Source organism: Numida meleagris, chromosome 5 (assembly GCF_002078875.1).
Source record: "Numida meleagris isolate 19003 breed g44 Domestic line chromosome 5, NumMel1.0, whole genome shotgun sequence".
Classification (NCBI taxonomy): Eukaryota; Metazoa; Chordata; class Aves; order Galliformes; family Numididae; genus Numida; species Numida meleagris.
Window position 1 is genome coordinate 56710063 of NC_034413.1, and position 12547 is coordinate 56722609.

At 49.5% G+C, this 12547-nt stretch overlaps 2 protein-coding genes across 3 annotated transcripts in view; one reads left to right on the forward strand and one right to left on the reverse strand.

Annotated features, from left to right (window-relative positions):
* Positions 8-12239, reverse strand: CNOT9 (CCR4-NOT transcription complex subunit 9). Of its 2 annotated transcripts, none has more exons than XM_021398687.1 (8): positions 12086-12239; positions 8326-8505; positions 7045-7160; positions 6209-6318; positions 5405-5514; positions 4392-4490; positions 2322-2413; positions 8-1669 (listed from the first exon to the last, which is right to left on the reverse strand). In XM_021398687.1, exons 1-8 carry the CDS (start codon positions 12107-12109, stop codon positions 1501-1503), a joined length of 900 nt encoding a protein of 299 aa, XP_021254362.1. In that variant the 5' UTR covers positions 12110-12239; the 3' UTR covers positions 8-1500. The 2 variants fall into 2 exon arrangements, with proteins under 2 accessions (XP_021254362.1, XP_021254361.1); XM_021398686.1 differs by having other exon boundaries at positions 8-1675.
* The window catches only part of USP37 (ubiquitin specific peptidase 37), a 31580-nt gene continuing 31312 nt past the window's right edge, over positions 12280-12547 (forward strand). Inside the window, exon 1 of the mRNA XM_021398684.1 lies at positions 12280-12426. The gene's annotated coding sequence lies outside the window, so the exon portion shown is untranslated. The remainder of the gene's footprint in view (positions 12427-12547) is intronic.

The window sequence follows — 12547 nt, forward strand, 5'->3', positions numbered from 1 at the left end:
AGAGCAATCTGTGCTGACTGGGGTTTTATTATTTATTAACCCAAACTTACAAAAACAGAAGCGTTTTCACACCCCGTCAAGGTCAGGGTCAGGAGGAGGAAAAAAAAGGCGGCAATGGTTATAAAACGGGACCCAAGGGCAAGGAAGAGGCTGGGCTCTGCCCTCGTTATGCAAAGGCTGCAACGGGAAGAGGGAGGGGAAACCAGATGGGATTTAAGACACTGTTGGCACAACACCGCGGATAATCAGCAAAATGGGCTGCTGGAGGGGGATGAGCGGCTGCCCGGGCTTGCCTGCAGCCAAGCCCCAGCAAAGCTGGCTGCTGTAGCACAGCCCCAGAGCTCTGCAGCTGCCTCCCAGAGCCCGGCCTGCCAGGGCCACACCACCCCTCCACGCAGGGAAGGCAGGTAAGCGGCTGCCGGTCCAGACAGTTTAATTGCAGCAGGGTGGAGGCAGACGCCGAGGCATGTTTGAAAGCTGAAATGGATGCACTCGGATGGCAGGGCTGAGCTGGGAGGCATGTGATCAGCACTGAGGTGCCTGGCAGACAGTGGGGGACGTGGGAGCTGGTGTACCCGGAGCCTGCAGGATGCAGCTCCCCGCTGTCCGGCAGTAGGGGACTGGCAGTAGTGGCCTGCTGATCACCGGGCAAGCCAGGCAGCAGCTCTGCTGGGCAAGAGCTCTGCTAAATCAGTGGCCAGCATGCACCAGCCCTCAGCTGCTGCTTAGTGCTGCGTCAGTAGCCGCAGGAGCAGGAGAAGTGCACTATTTACAGCACAGGAACCACAGGCTTGCTGTCTTCTCCTCCCCCCAGAGCCCTGGGAACCAAGCTGACGACACACAGGTTCATGGCAAGTAATCTACCCCTCCTCATGGGGCAAGCACTACAGTGCCCAGCTCCAGCTGCTGCCTTCCTGCCAAAGGAAAGGAAAAGAGAAGCCTGCTGTGCTAGCTGGATGGATGAACAGCAAGGATGTGCCTACAGGGAAGAAAGCCGCCCCCAGGCTACCTGCAGCTGAGCAGCAGTCTGGACAGGGGATTAAACAACTGGATCAGCTTTTACTCAGCTCACTCATCTAAGCAGACGTGTAAACAAGAAGTGACAAGGAACTGGAGGGTTGTGGCACACACCCATCGTCACACACTATTTACGTGAAGTCTGAGCTAGCTGGACGAGCGGACGTCTGCACTATCCCCTGCCTGCTGATGCAGGGACAGATGCCAGCCAAGCCTCCTGGAGAGATGGGGATCTTTACAGATTATTTTTGTTTTTTTGTTTGTTTTTTTTTTTAAGCTATGGTATCAGTATCTGCTGGTGTTGTGATCCCCAGAGGCATGCTGCATTGCTACAGAGCAGCCTTTGGCTGGGTGGAATGGTCCAACAAGCTGGCAGACTGAAAGTCAGCTAGCATGCCCAGTTTGCTACAGAAGAGGTCATCTGTTCCTAGTTCTTTGTAAACCTGAGCTGTTTCTTCCCCGATCTCCCACCTCCCCCAGCAGTCATTGCGGAGGAAGGGGGATGCCCCGTGGGTCAGTGACCTGACCCTCTTGCAGGTTCTTGACGAGCTGAGCCAGCCAGCGCTTTGTGGTGGTGTCATCCTTCAGGACCTGGGCGAAGGTGGTGTCCTTCAGTTGGTCAGGAAGGCACTGCCTGAGAGCTTCACGTGCCCTACATCAAGAGACAAGAAACGGGGCCCAACAAATAAACTCACAGGGGCAAGAGGGGAGTAAACCCCACTGGGAACACGATGCCAGGCCAGCCCAGGAAATCACTGAGCACACGGTGCTACGCTGACCAGCACGGCTCCCACCCCTCAAGCAAGATCCCACCGAGCAAACCCCTGTGCTGTGTCCTGATGCCCGTCAGCCAATAGCAGTGCAAAGCCAGAAGAGGCAGAGACAACGATTACGTACTCAGCAGCTTTGGGTAGAGCTGCTGGTCAGCTGAGGAAATATAAACTGCTTTCATACTGAATTTCATCAATTTACTTTTACTGCTAACAGCTCACATGATGCAGAAGAGGAAGAGCACGGCACACCTTCCAGCTCAGCCCTCCCCTCATACCCAGTCCAAGCAACATTTGAGCTCAGGCAGCTGTAACCTGCACAGCTTGAATCTGACCAAGCTCCAAATAGGCACTGTTTCTACCGTGTACCATAAAAGCTCCCCCCCCTCCCCCGCAAAAAAAAGCACCAACATTTTCCATAATGAGCTGTTGTAATGACAGACAAGGAATCTTGACTCCAAGTGGGCACTGGCAAGAAGAGCTGTGCTTCCAAGCAGACGGGAGAAGCCCGGCCCAAACTCCTTAAATGTTTACCTGGGGTTATCAGAAAGGCGAAGGTAACAGCGGACGACGTGTTTCAGCAGCCGTGCCGACGGCTCCTTGGAGAGCTGCAGGACCATCTTACCCTGTTCGACAAAGGCCAGTGCCAGCAGTTAGTGTCTGTCTGAACAGCTTCACGATTAGCAAAGACTGGGAAAGACCATTAAATCACCCTGGCCTCCCAGCCAACAGAGCCCACCAGCTTTCAGCTGGACAGCCCCGCACAGAGCCCAGCACCTTGCCTGACAGCGTTCATCTTTCTCACACTGTGTAGGACTTTGCATGTGGCTGCAGCCTTGAACGCTCCCCAGCATAGTGAACACTACAGACGCCTTCACACACCCGCCCCTGAGTCATGTTGAGGAGTCAAATCAGATCTGCCCAACAAGTTTTTTCCCTATGAAACCACACCGGGTAGCACTAACCATTTTCCCCATTAGTTATACTCAATTGCGTTTGAATTTTTAGTCAGCAATTAGTGGGGCTGCCTCATCTGCCCTTTTGGAAGCCTCCTGTTCTTAGCTATCCCCTGGATACCAAGATTTCTTCAAAATAAGGAACAACAGGTCAGAGAGCTCCTCTGACAGCTCCCGAACAGGAATTATTAACTTGCCCTCTTAAAAGCCTCTAATACTCGCACAACATCTTATACACTTATCAGCAGACTAGGAAGCAACCCAGCACCCTCAGGAGACAGGGCTACACTATCCCTATTTTTGAAATATAGAACAGAAATGTCTTGCAAACATTTTCTTCTTTATCATGTCGGTGTTTCAGTCAATTGTGGGAATATACCACAACTAGCATTTCTTCCATGCTAACGTATCTTTACACATCCATGCCCTTCCGTGTTCGTCCCCTTCCCAGCCACAGATTCTTCCTCAGTTTCCTTCTCCTCGCACCCCAGGGCTTCTGTTTCTAACTGCTTGCCCCTGAGCTAGATGTACTTTCAGCCAAAGCCAATCCCTTCCACAACCACAGAAGTCATATCACATTGGATATTTTGGACGTCAGCTCATAAGCATTCATATTTTGCTGTTTGCGTGTGGGCTAGGAGGAAAATCTTTTTTTCATGTTTGGGAAAACAGACGTACTAATAAATATTCCCAATGAAAGCATCAACATTTAGGCACAGAACCAGGACTACAAAGTGCTTAACTTAATGCTGCATTTTCTTATCCTAATATTGGCTCTGTAAAAAGCAAACACACACAAAAGCAGGGTAATGGCTGTTCCAGGGCAGACATTCTAGGCAGATATTTCTCTTTTAGCAAGCTGAATGAAATAATCAATTGGGGCTATTACCCTTGGGATGAACAAAATATGGGTACCTAGACCTCTCCTTCACAGGGGACAAGAAGGAATGGACAAAAATCGTCTGTTCTCTGTGCATTCCAACACAAGATTTAGAATCACATGAAGAAGTCAGTAGGAACGGGGTTCAAAACAAATTGGGGTTAACCTTCCAGGCAGCAAACACGAAACCTGTCCCTTGGTAAAGGACACTGTGGATGCAGTTCAAGGGGAGTACTGGACAAACACTGGGGGTTACTGCATAGAAAATCCACAGCTGGTCCTGGAAATCCAAAACCAAAAAACAGCTGGCAGCTGGGAGGCTGTTACAAGGGCAAGTATCGTACATACTTGCTCTGCTCTTACTCCCTTGTTCAACCTCTTATATTCTTTTAACCTGTTGTGGGGGGCAAACAGGGAAAGCAGATCCACAGTCTGAACCTGTGTCATCATCTTTACACCAAATTAGACCAGTTCACACCCAACGAACAATTCTGAAAATCCTTCTTATTCTCTGGAGACGTTCACCTGATTTATCTTGAGGACTTCATATATTAGAACTAATATCTGTTCTCTTCACAGACAAACCAGAGCTATACAAAGGAAACATGCAGGAGCAGAGAGCTACAGAGCTACGAGCAATTAGTCCAAGAACAGCTTGCCCATCTTGCCCTGTGCTGCAGCCAGACAGCAGTACAATACCTGCCAAAGAAGTTAACTGCTAGAGAACTAATATAACTTTTTTTTTTAAGCAAAAGAAACAAATCTTACCAGTATCATGGCAACATGGGAAAACCGCTCATATGTTTGACAGATGTATGCCAGCCCTGTGTCATCCAGAAGGATTTTCTGCAGAATAAATGTAGCAACCTAGAACGGGAAGAAAGCAGAAAACAGAACATATGAAAACAACTTATCTATCCCCAAAAAGAACAGCCTTTGTGCTGTGTTCTTTTCACGGCAGTCCCAGAGCTGAAAGGCCTTTCAGAAAACTCTCTACTTGATTTAAAGTTTAAAGCCAAAATGAAATGCAGGACACTACACAATGGTTGGCATCTCTAGCTAAGGAAAAAAGATAGATACAAAGCACTGCATACCAGATGATTGGATGCAGGCTGCATGAAGTAGCAACTACCACTGGGCTGTCAGGACAGCCTTGTATTTTGGCCATGCTGCTCTGGCCATGCCGTAGGAAACAAGAAAAACAACTAGCCCTTGGCCCTGCTGTGTACATGGCAAGCTGCTTTCAGTTTTCATCTCAAGTATTACTGATTTGTGACCAGACATGTGACTTCCTGGAAAAGCCTCGGTCAGATATGTCTCCAGGCTTCACTAGGGAAGCACGCAGACTGAAACCTGTGGCCAGCCTACCTGGGTCATCCCACCAGTCTGACCACAGATCTGAACTCATGGTGGAAAGGGGCCCTGATCAAATGGGGTAACAAACCGCTCCAGTGTGGTGTACATCCCCATATTCACCACCAACAGCTGCTGCCCAACCTGAGCAGTTACAGCATTTGTTCTCTCACGCCAAGGAAAGTTAATCCAGCTTAGCACTGAAAGTTACTCTGCTGAGCTACAAAGCAGATTGGGCGTTGAGAGCAGCAAGATCTTTCCTAGCAGAACTCAAGGAACACTCAGTTCAGTTTGCTTTCTGAGGAGGTAAAACACCACCAAGAGCTGCCTCACCATCTGCAGCAGGATATCAGCCAACTCTGCAGGTTACAGACTGCCCGGTCAGTTGGATATAAACAACAGAAACTCTTAAGGAAAACAATAGGTACCGTCTTGGAGAGTTCACTGCCAGATTCCATAATGCGTAAGCACAGGGGAATAATTTCTGTTGTCAGTAAGAAGTTTATCACTTCTTGCTCATCAGTTTTCACCAGGGCTCCTTGAAAGAAAAACAAAAAGCAAATTCAACACACAATAAATTGCTTCCAAAAAAACCCCAAACCGTTCCCTATCAAAGACGGCCTGTACTGTGTCCTGCCAGGAATCATTAGATCTGAATGACTGACAGAGCAACTCCCATCCTAAATATGCTGCAGCATGTGGCTGGAGAAGATATCATTTTGGCAGCATAAAAGTAATGGAGCTGGGTTTGGAGGCTGGTTGTTTTTCAGAAAGGGGATACATTCTTGGCTCTCCCCCTAGTGGTAACACAACCTCCAGTGACTCACAGACACTCAGCAGCAACCTCTCAGAAGAAACCAATTTTGAGACTCTCTTTATACATCGAGAGAGAAACACTCTGGGCAGAAAACAGGGGAAAAAAATGGATGACAGGGCAAATATACCCTAGTCAACCAATGACAAAAAGCTAAAGAAAGCCCAGCGTGCACCCTCTCACCCCAGTCTCTAGTTAGCTGTGCTAAGGGTGAAGGCACAACAAAATTGCAGATACTTGTTCTAACAGCAAGCAAGTTTTCGGCAACAGACCCAGATTTCAAGGTTTTCTTATAAGTGGAAAAACCTCATTTCCTATTCCAGACCTGACTTCAGTTGTGCAGGTTTCTATACCCACAGCTTTAACTGCATCTAAGACACCAGGAAACCAGTGCTCTGGCATTAGTCTTGTTGCTTACCAATCACTCCAAGGCTTGTGAGCCGCAGGTACTCAAACGGACGTGTCTTGCTAACTGTGTGCAAGAAGGGGTACAGGAACAGAGGGATGTGAGCTGCCAAAAATGCTGACCTGGAGGACAGGGAGAACACCCACGAGAGACAAGGAAAACAAAGTGAGCACACAAACCAGAGCTATCATGCACAGCCTCAGACTATTCCTGACAGACAACATCGCTGCTGCTCCTCAGAAGCGGGTAGCAGCTCATTCTCTGATGGCAAGGTGTGAAATGAGTTCTGCACTGAGCCACGTTTGTGCATTAACTACTATTTAAGATGAACTAACACCATCTTTTTCTTTGCTGACATGTGCAGAACACAGACTGAGAAAACCTGAAGTCGGGCACTGGCTGGAGGCTGCACGTATGGCTTTGCTATTGCTCCTTTGCCAGTCTCTGGGAAAGGCAGCCCTGCTCATTCCATTCTTTGGGCAGCTGGTCTAAATAACTGTAAGCTCATTAAAACAAGGATCCTGCATGTAACACTCAGCACAAAGGCAGCCTTGTCTCTGGCTGAGCTCCTAGGGTCTGTCACAACCCAATATTTTGGGAATTTGCAGGATGTTGGGATGATTCAAAGAATTCAAAGCATTCAGGACCACAATAAAGCTCTCATTCTGGTAATCCACGCAAACGAGTGAAAGCAGCAGACAGTTGCCTATCATCCAGCTCTCCCTATTTTTCCACTTTTCTTGGTAAAAGAGCAGAAAGGAATTTACACACTTCCAGAGTCAAACAGAATGGCAGAGCTGTCAACATCATCAACACTGCAGAAAACTTTCATACTTGGAAACGCTCACCTTGTTTCAGGATGAGATGCGACACACTGCAACAGAGCTAAAGCATTGCATACTCTGTTGGACTGATGGGCTGTCAAGGTTGGAGGGTTGATTGATGGATAAATATTTACAATTTCCTAAAAAAAGTAATAAGTGAAGAAAAGTTAAAGGAGGGGGGAAAAAAAAAAATCAGCAAGCTGCACAAGAGCACTTGCCCAGCAAGGAACTATGGTGCCATGAGATTTTAGTCTGCTTTCAATAAGCACCGCTCTGAAGTCACATGGCAGATACCACACTGCAAAGCAAACGGCAGAGTTATGCCAGAGTCAGTCTGACAAGGAGTCACATGGATGCAGCCAAAATTTAATTTTAGCCCAGCCCCACCCCCCCTCAAAAAAGGGCTCATTTGATTTCCTGGCACTTTGCGGATGTGGGGATTACTTTGTTTTGAACTTCCAGAGCAAAGAGGAATGTTGTTCCTGTGCCTAGAGGCAGAGCACACCCACTTCATTCGTACCATAGCTGCTGGTAATCTTCTAACTCAGTGCAGGGGAAGCAGCTGAAGGTGAGAAATCCAGTTCAGAAAACTGTCTGCTTCCAGCTATGGCTCCCCTACAATTTTCTTCACTAGTTTCAGGGCCACTCTGAAAACAGTTTGGTATTGCCTATCCTGCACGATTTTCCTTCCTTCCTCAAACGAAATGACTAGATTCAGCAGAGACACGCAGTCATCAGCTGTAGTTTACCCGGAGCTCAGCTGAGCCACTCAGTTTGACCAGAAATGCATGTAGTTTCCTTTGCAAGTTCTCTGGAGCACTGAGCAACAAGCACTCCCATGCTGCCCCACAGTGGGCTCTCTGTAACGGCAATCTTTTGACCAGGTAGTACTCAAACTCATGGGAAAACAAAGAAAAAAAACTCTACAACGCATGAAATGGAGATCTTAAGAATAAAACTATTGTGGTTCTCGTATGACCCCATACAAAAATAAGAGGAATGTAATCTACAGGAAGCTCATATGCAGAAGAACTTGCCTGTTCCCCTTCCAGCTGTATAAGCTATCTCATCAACAATCTTACGGCCTGGCCTCTAAGAACATCACCTTGCTAGTGATGATTAATGGAAAACACCAGAAAAGCACCCCGCATATGGTTCCCTTCACCACGTGATCCAGCAGCCATTAGACACACAGAAATGGCATGAATGGACTCTATCAGTGCCTCCCCAAATCCACCCCATGGATACACAGAGCTCAGCAACGGTCCTGCACCATGGAACAAAGCCAAGCTCTGCCATACCCACCTGAAGGAGCGCTGCAATCGTGCCAAACGAGTGCCACAGCATAGGGGCAAGGTCAGGCACAGACTCACGCTTCTTGCTCAGCTCCAGCAGTGCATTCTCCCTCGTCTCAGGGCTGGACAGCTCGTTGATCCATTGGTAGATCTTCTCACGGTCCACCTGAGCCAGTGCTGTTGGCACGGGCTGGGAGGGAGACAAGAAAACTTCAGTCACGGCTATTTCAGCCAAGTCCCACCCAAACGCTTCCCACAGCCTCAAAGGTAAAGCAAAAAAGGGCTCGAGGAACTGGCTGGGGGAGGGACGGACTAAAGCTGCATTAAGAAGCTATGGACGATTCCTCAGATTAGGCTTACTACTTAACCTATCTGAAACACAGATGTTTCACTTTCTGGCCTGACTCGTTAGGGCAGTCTCCCTTAATTTGCCTGCCAACCATTTCCTTATAACTTCATTTAGCGACATGAGAGCCGTGCTACTGCCCATCTGTGCCAGCAGAGCTCCTGGGGAGGCCACACATACTTCAGCCACCTATCATCCGCTCTGCCTGCATTTATTTCATGCTTCAAATGCAAGCTCCCACAAATTCCAACTAAGTAACGTAGATGCTACCTTTTTCTCCCCAAAAACCAAGCACTGACAGGCTCCAATGAACATTAGAAAAATATTCATACAAACAACAGAAAAAGTCTCTCTACTCCAACACCAACACGACACCGTGGGGCAGACAAAAAACACAGCCAGAAACACTGGTGTGACAGATTCCTCAAAGCCATCCTAGGTTTCTTCTTTAGGTGCATGGAGTTAAAAGGAAATGTTTCAAGACTGTTTTTGTGCAGAAGTTCCTATTCAAAAACAAACAACCCTGAGAAGGGCAGATCAGTATTCATGGTTAAAACATGTTTTCTGCTACTTGGGAGAAACGCTCAATTTCTCTTTTGCCTTCCTTGGAACATCAGGGAAAGGAACATCAAGGCCAACAAGTTTTCTGGGCAAAAAAAATTAGGGAGGGCTGAGAAGAAAAGGATGGGAAACAAGTGGCATTGTAGCACAGTTTCTGTGGATAATGGCAAGGAACAAGCCTGGCAATGAAAGCCAGTCTCATGCCACTGCTGGCACATCAAGCACTCAAGCTGCAAACAACTGATCAGCAGGCCTCCTACAGAGACAGCGTGGTGATTCAGACCAACAATGTGGAGGCAAACTTATGCATTAAAGTGAGTGCTTCATGTACTGCACTGCCAGCAGTGCTGCTACCAGCAGCTCCTTACCAAACACGAAAGAGTCCGGGAACTGACGGCAACCGCAACCAAAATGAAGTTCCCAGAGCTGCTGGAGGGAGAGCGCGCCTTTGGGAGACACCTCCAGAACGTTCCATCTCTATTGCTACAGCAGTTTGCCTGCTCAGCTATCGACACATTATATTCACAAACCTGTCCTAAAAAATCCTGTGGGATTTACAGTGGGTTGAAGCTGAAATTTGTCTCTCTCTATGTAATTTAGGCTACAATATAAGCTGATGTGCTGTTACCAATCCCTTCATCTCAGGCCTCTAATACCTTGTACCTGCTCACCTTTCCTCCTATCCCCTTTTTCTCCTCTCATCTACTCTATTTTATTTCATTTTTTCCCCCAGACCCTCATACTGAAATAGTAATCCTAACAATTTACTGTGCTTTTACACAAGGAGTACAATTCCAATGGTAACTCCTATACCAGAGCTGGGAGTGAGAGGGTGAACAAACAGAGCTCATTTGTTTTCATTTGGGATAGGGGAGTGACAAGCAGTGCAGCAGTAATGTTGTTATAATTGTGTTATCTAAAGCTTCCATCTATTTTTCTAGACTCGTTGCAAGTTTCAGTTCCTGTAAGCTTAAATATATCGACCCTTTAAAAGCACAATCATGTGTCTCTGATCCCTAGAGAGCACTAAGTGGATTTTCCAGACAATTAAGTTTATGATATCCAGTATCAGTCTCAGTGAGAACTAGTCGCTGGTCACAGGCTCTACAGTTGCCCAGTGAACATTCTAGCTGAAATTGAAGCCACGTTTTGTCCTCATTTCCTATTTCATTGTTGCTTCCCCTCTTCCCAGACCTAAAACTGTGGGGAACTCCAAGGGCTACACACAACTTCTGCACGCTGTGAGGCAGTGCCCTGCCAGGCAGGCTTTCGTCTGCACACAGGGAGAGCAGAAGTTCCCAGCAGTGTCTCACACCACAGGACCATGCCACCTCTGCACCACCGACAAGAACAGGGTGTTACTTCAAACATCCCTGCCAATCGCATCCCCAGCAACAACAGAACAAACTGGAATTAGGCAACTGGCTTTCTCCCCTGTGTGAGCAGTAGCTGCTAGGCATGCTGATGAAGATAGCCAACAGCCAAAGCAGAACGTTGCCCAGTTAGATACACATGCTTTTAAAGATATTTCGGCTGATCAACAACTCGAGGAACACCAAAATGAACTCTGAACTTAACTAGCAGTGAATTCACTAGTTTAATCTGGACTTTCAATGCCTTACTGCTACCTACAACTACAGTAAAGCAACTTTTTCTTCTTAGCTTATTCTCAAATCTTCAGCGTGTAATGCTGTCTTCAGACCCAAAGGCAAAGTGCCAGCTCTGCCACCAGCATTGTGGGGAGAACAGCAATGCTCCAGCTTACGACAGCTTCACCACGAGACACTCACAAAGCCTCTAGGAGCTCCTCAGCCCATTCACTGCTCCACTCAGGGCAGCATTATGTACCTTAGTTAATACAGCTCCCAAGGACTTCTGCCGAGACAAACGCCTCTCCTTGTCACATTCAGCCTACAGCGCACCGATTGTAGTACAAAGCGTTTCAATGCAGATCCATCACGTAGCATGGATTGTGACAAATTCAGTAAACGTTCAAGTGAGCCCCAAAGTAAAGCTGACTTCTAATCCTGACTTACATTATTTCGTTAAAACTGTCGTCAAAAAAAAAATCACCTCACGGAAGGATGAGTGGCACACAGACCAACAGCAAATGCAACAGCGCCTCGTGCATTTTGACAACCATCTTGGGATTAGAGAATGGTTTGTGTCAGAAGGGAGGGACCCTTAAAGGCCGACTGGTCCAACCCCCTGCAGTAAGCAGGGACACCCACAGCTCAGTCAGGTGCTCAGGGCCGCTGAAACCTGACCTTGAGTGTCTCCAGGGACGGGGCATCCTCCACATCTCTAGGCAACCCCTACCAGTGCCCCACCACAATTACATCGCTCTCAAGATGTAAATGCTGATTAAGAGAACAGTATAAGCTCGTACGCCCTCCCGTGCTCCAAAAAGCAGCGCTTCAAATCCATTCAAAAGTATCTGCCGGGAGAAAGAGTCAGAAGCTTGCTCAGGTCCCGCTCCGCTCATTAGCCCTTATTATCCCGCCTTGCTCGTTAGCCCAAGCAGAGCTACATGCACCCAGCGAGCTCCTCGCCCCACGCCTCTGCCAAGCGCTACGCCCGCAACGAACGTCTGCTCGGAGAGCCGAAAAGCCAAAGGGCAGACACAAGGGCCGGGCTGCCCGCCCAGCTCCCGACGCCAGGCTCCCCGTCCCCGCCTGCTGCCGGGCTCCCGGCGGCCTACCCCCGCCCGAGCAGCGCCGCTTCCCCGAGAGGCGCTCGGGCCTCCTCCCCACGCCCGCCCGCCGTCTCCCAAGGACGAAGCGAGGAGCTCAGCCACCGAGAGAGCCCTCGGAGGCCCGATACCCCGACCCCGAGGATCAGAGCCCTCAGGCTGCCGGCTCACCGCGGCCGTGGCTAGGCTGTGCATGGTGCCGGTACCGCCGTGCCGCGCTCAGGAGCCCGCCGCCATAGAGACAGCGCCGCGCGGGGCGCCGGGAAAGGAACGGGGCCTTGAGGAGGGCGAGGTGCGCACGCGCGCAAGCAGCGGCGGGGACGGGGCCGCCCTCTGACGGCGCCTGCGCGGGGGCGGGAGGGGAAGGGGCGAGAGCGTCGCTTCGGAGCGTGCGCGGCGTGACGGGAAGGGCGCCGCCGCGCTGACGTCAGCGGCGCGCGCGCCTGCGTGCCGTGCGTCGCGCGGGGAGCCGGTTCCCGCCATCCGCCGCCGCGCCCCTCCGCGGGCCGCAGGTACCGGGAGCTGCCGCCTTCCCCTCAGAGCGGGGCCTCCCTCGGCGGGCGGGGGCGTGCGGTGACGGCCTCCGCCTCCGGGGGAGCCGCCTCTCCCCCCAGAACCGCCTCGGGCCGCCCC

Excerpts from the sequence above, each read along its gene's own strand:
- CNOT9 (XM_021398686.1), bottom strand. The coding sequence starts at position 12,109 with ATGCACAGCCTAGCCACGGCCGCG. Across the intron at positions 7,161-8,325 it reads CGATTGCAGCGCTCCTTCAG|GAAATTGTAAATATTTATCC; the intron begins GTGGGTATGGCA and ends TACTTTTTTTAG. Across the intron at positions 4,491-5,404 it reads GCAGTGAACTCTCCAAGACG|GTTGCTACATTTATTCTGCA; the intron begins GTACCTATTGTT and ends TTCCCGTTCTAG.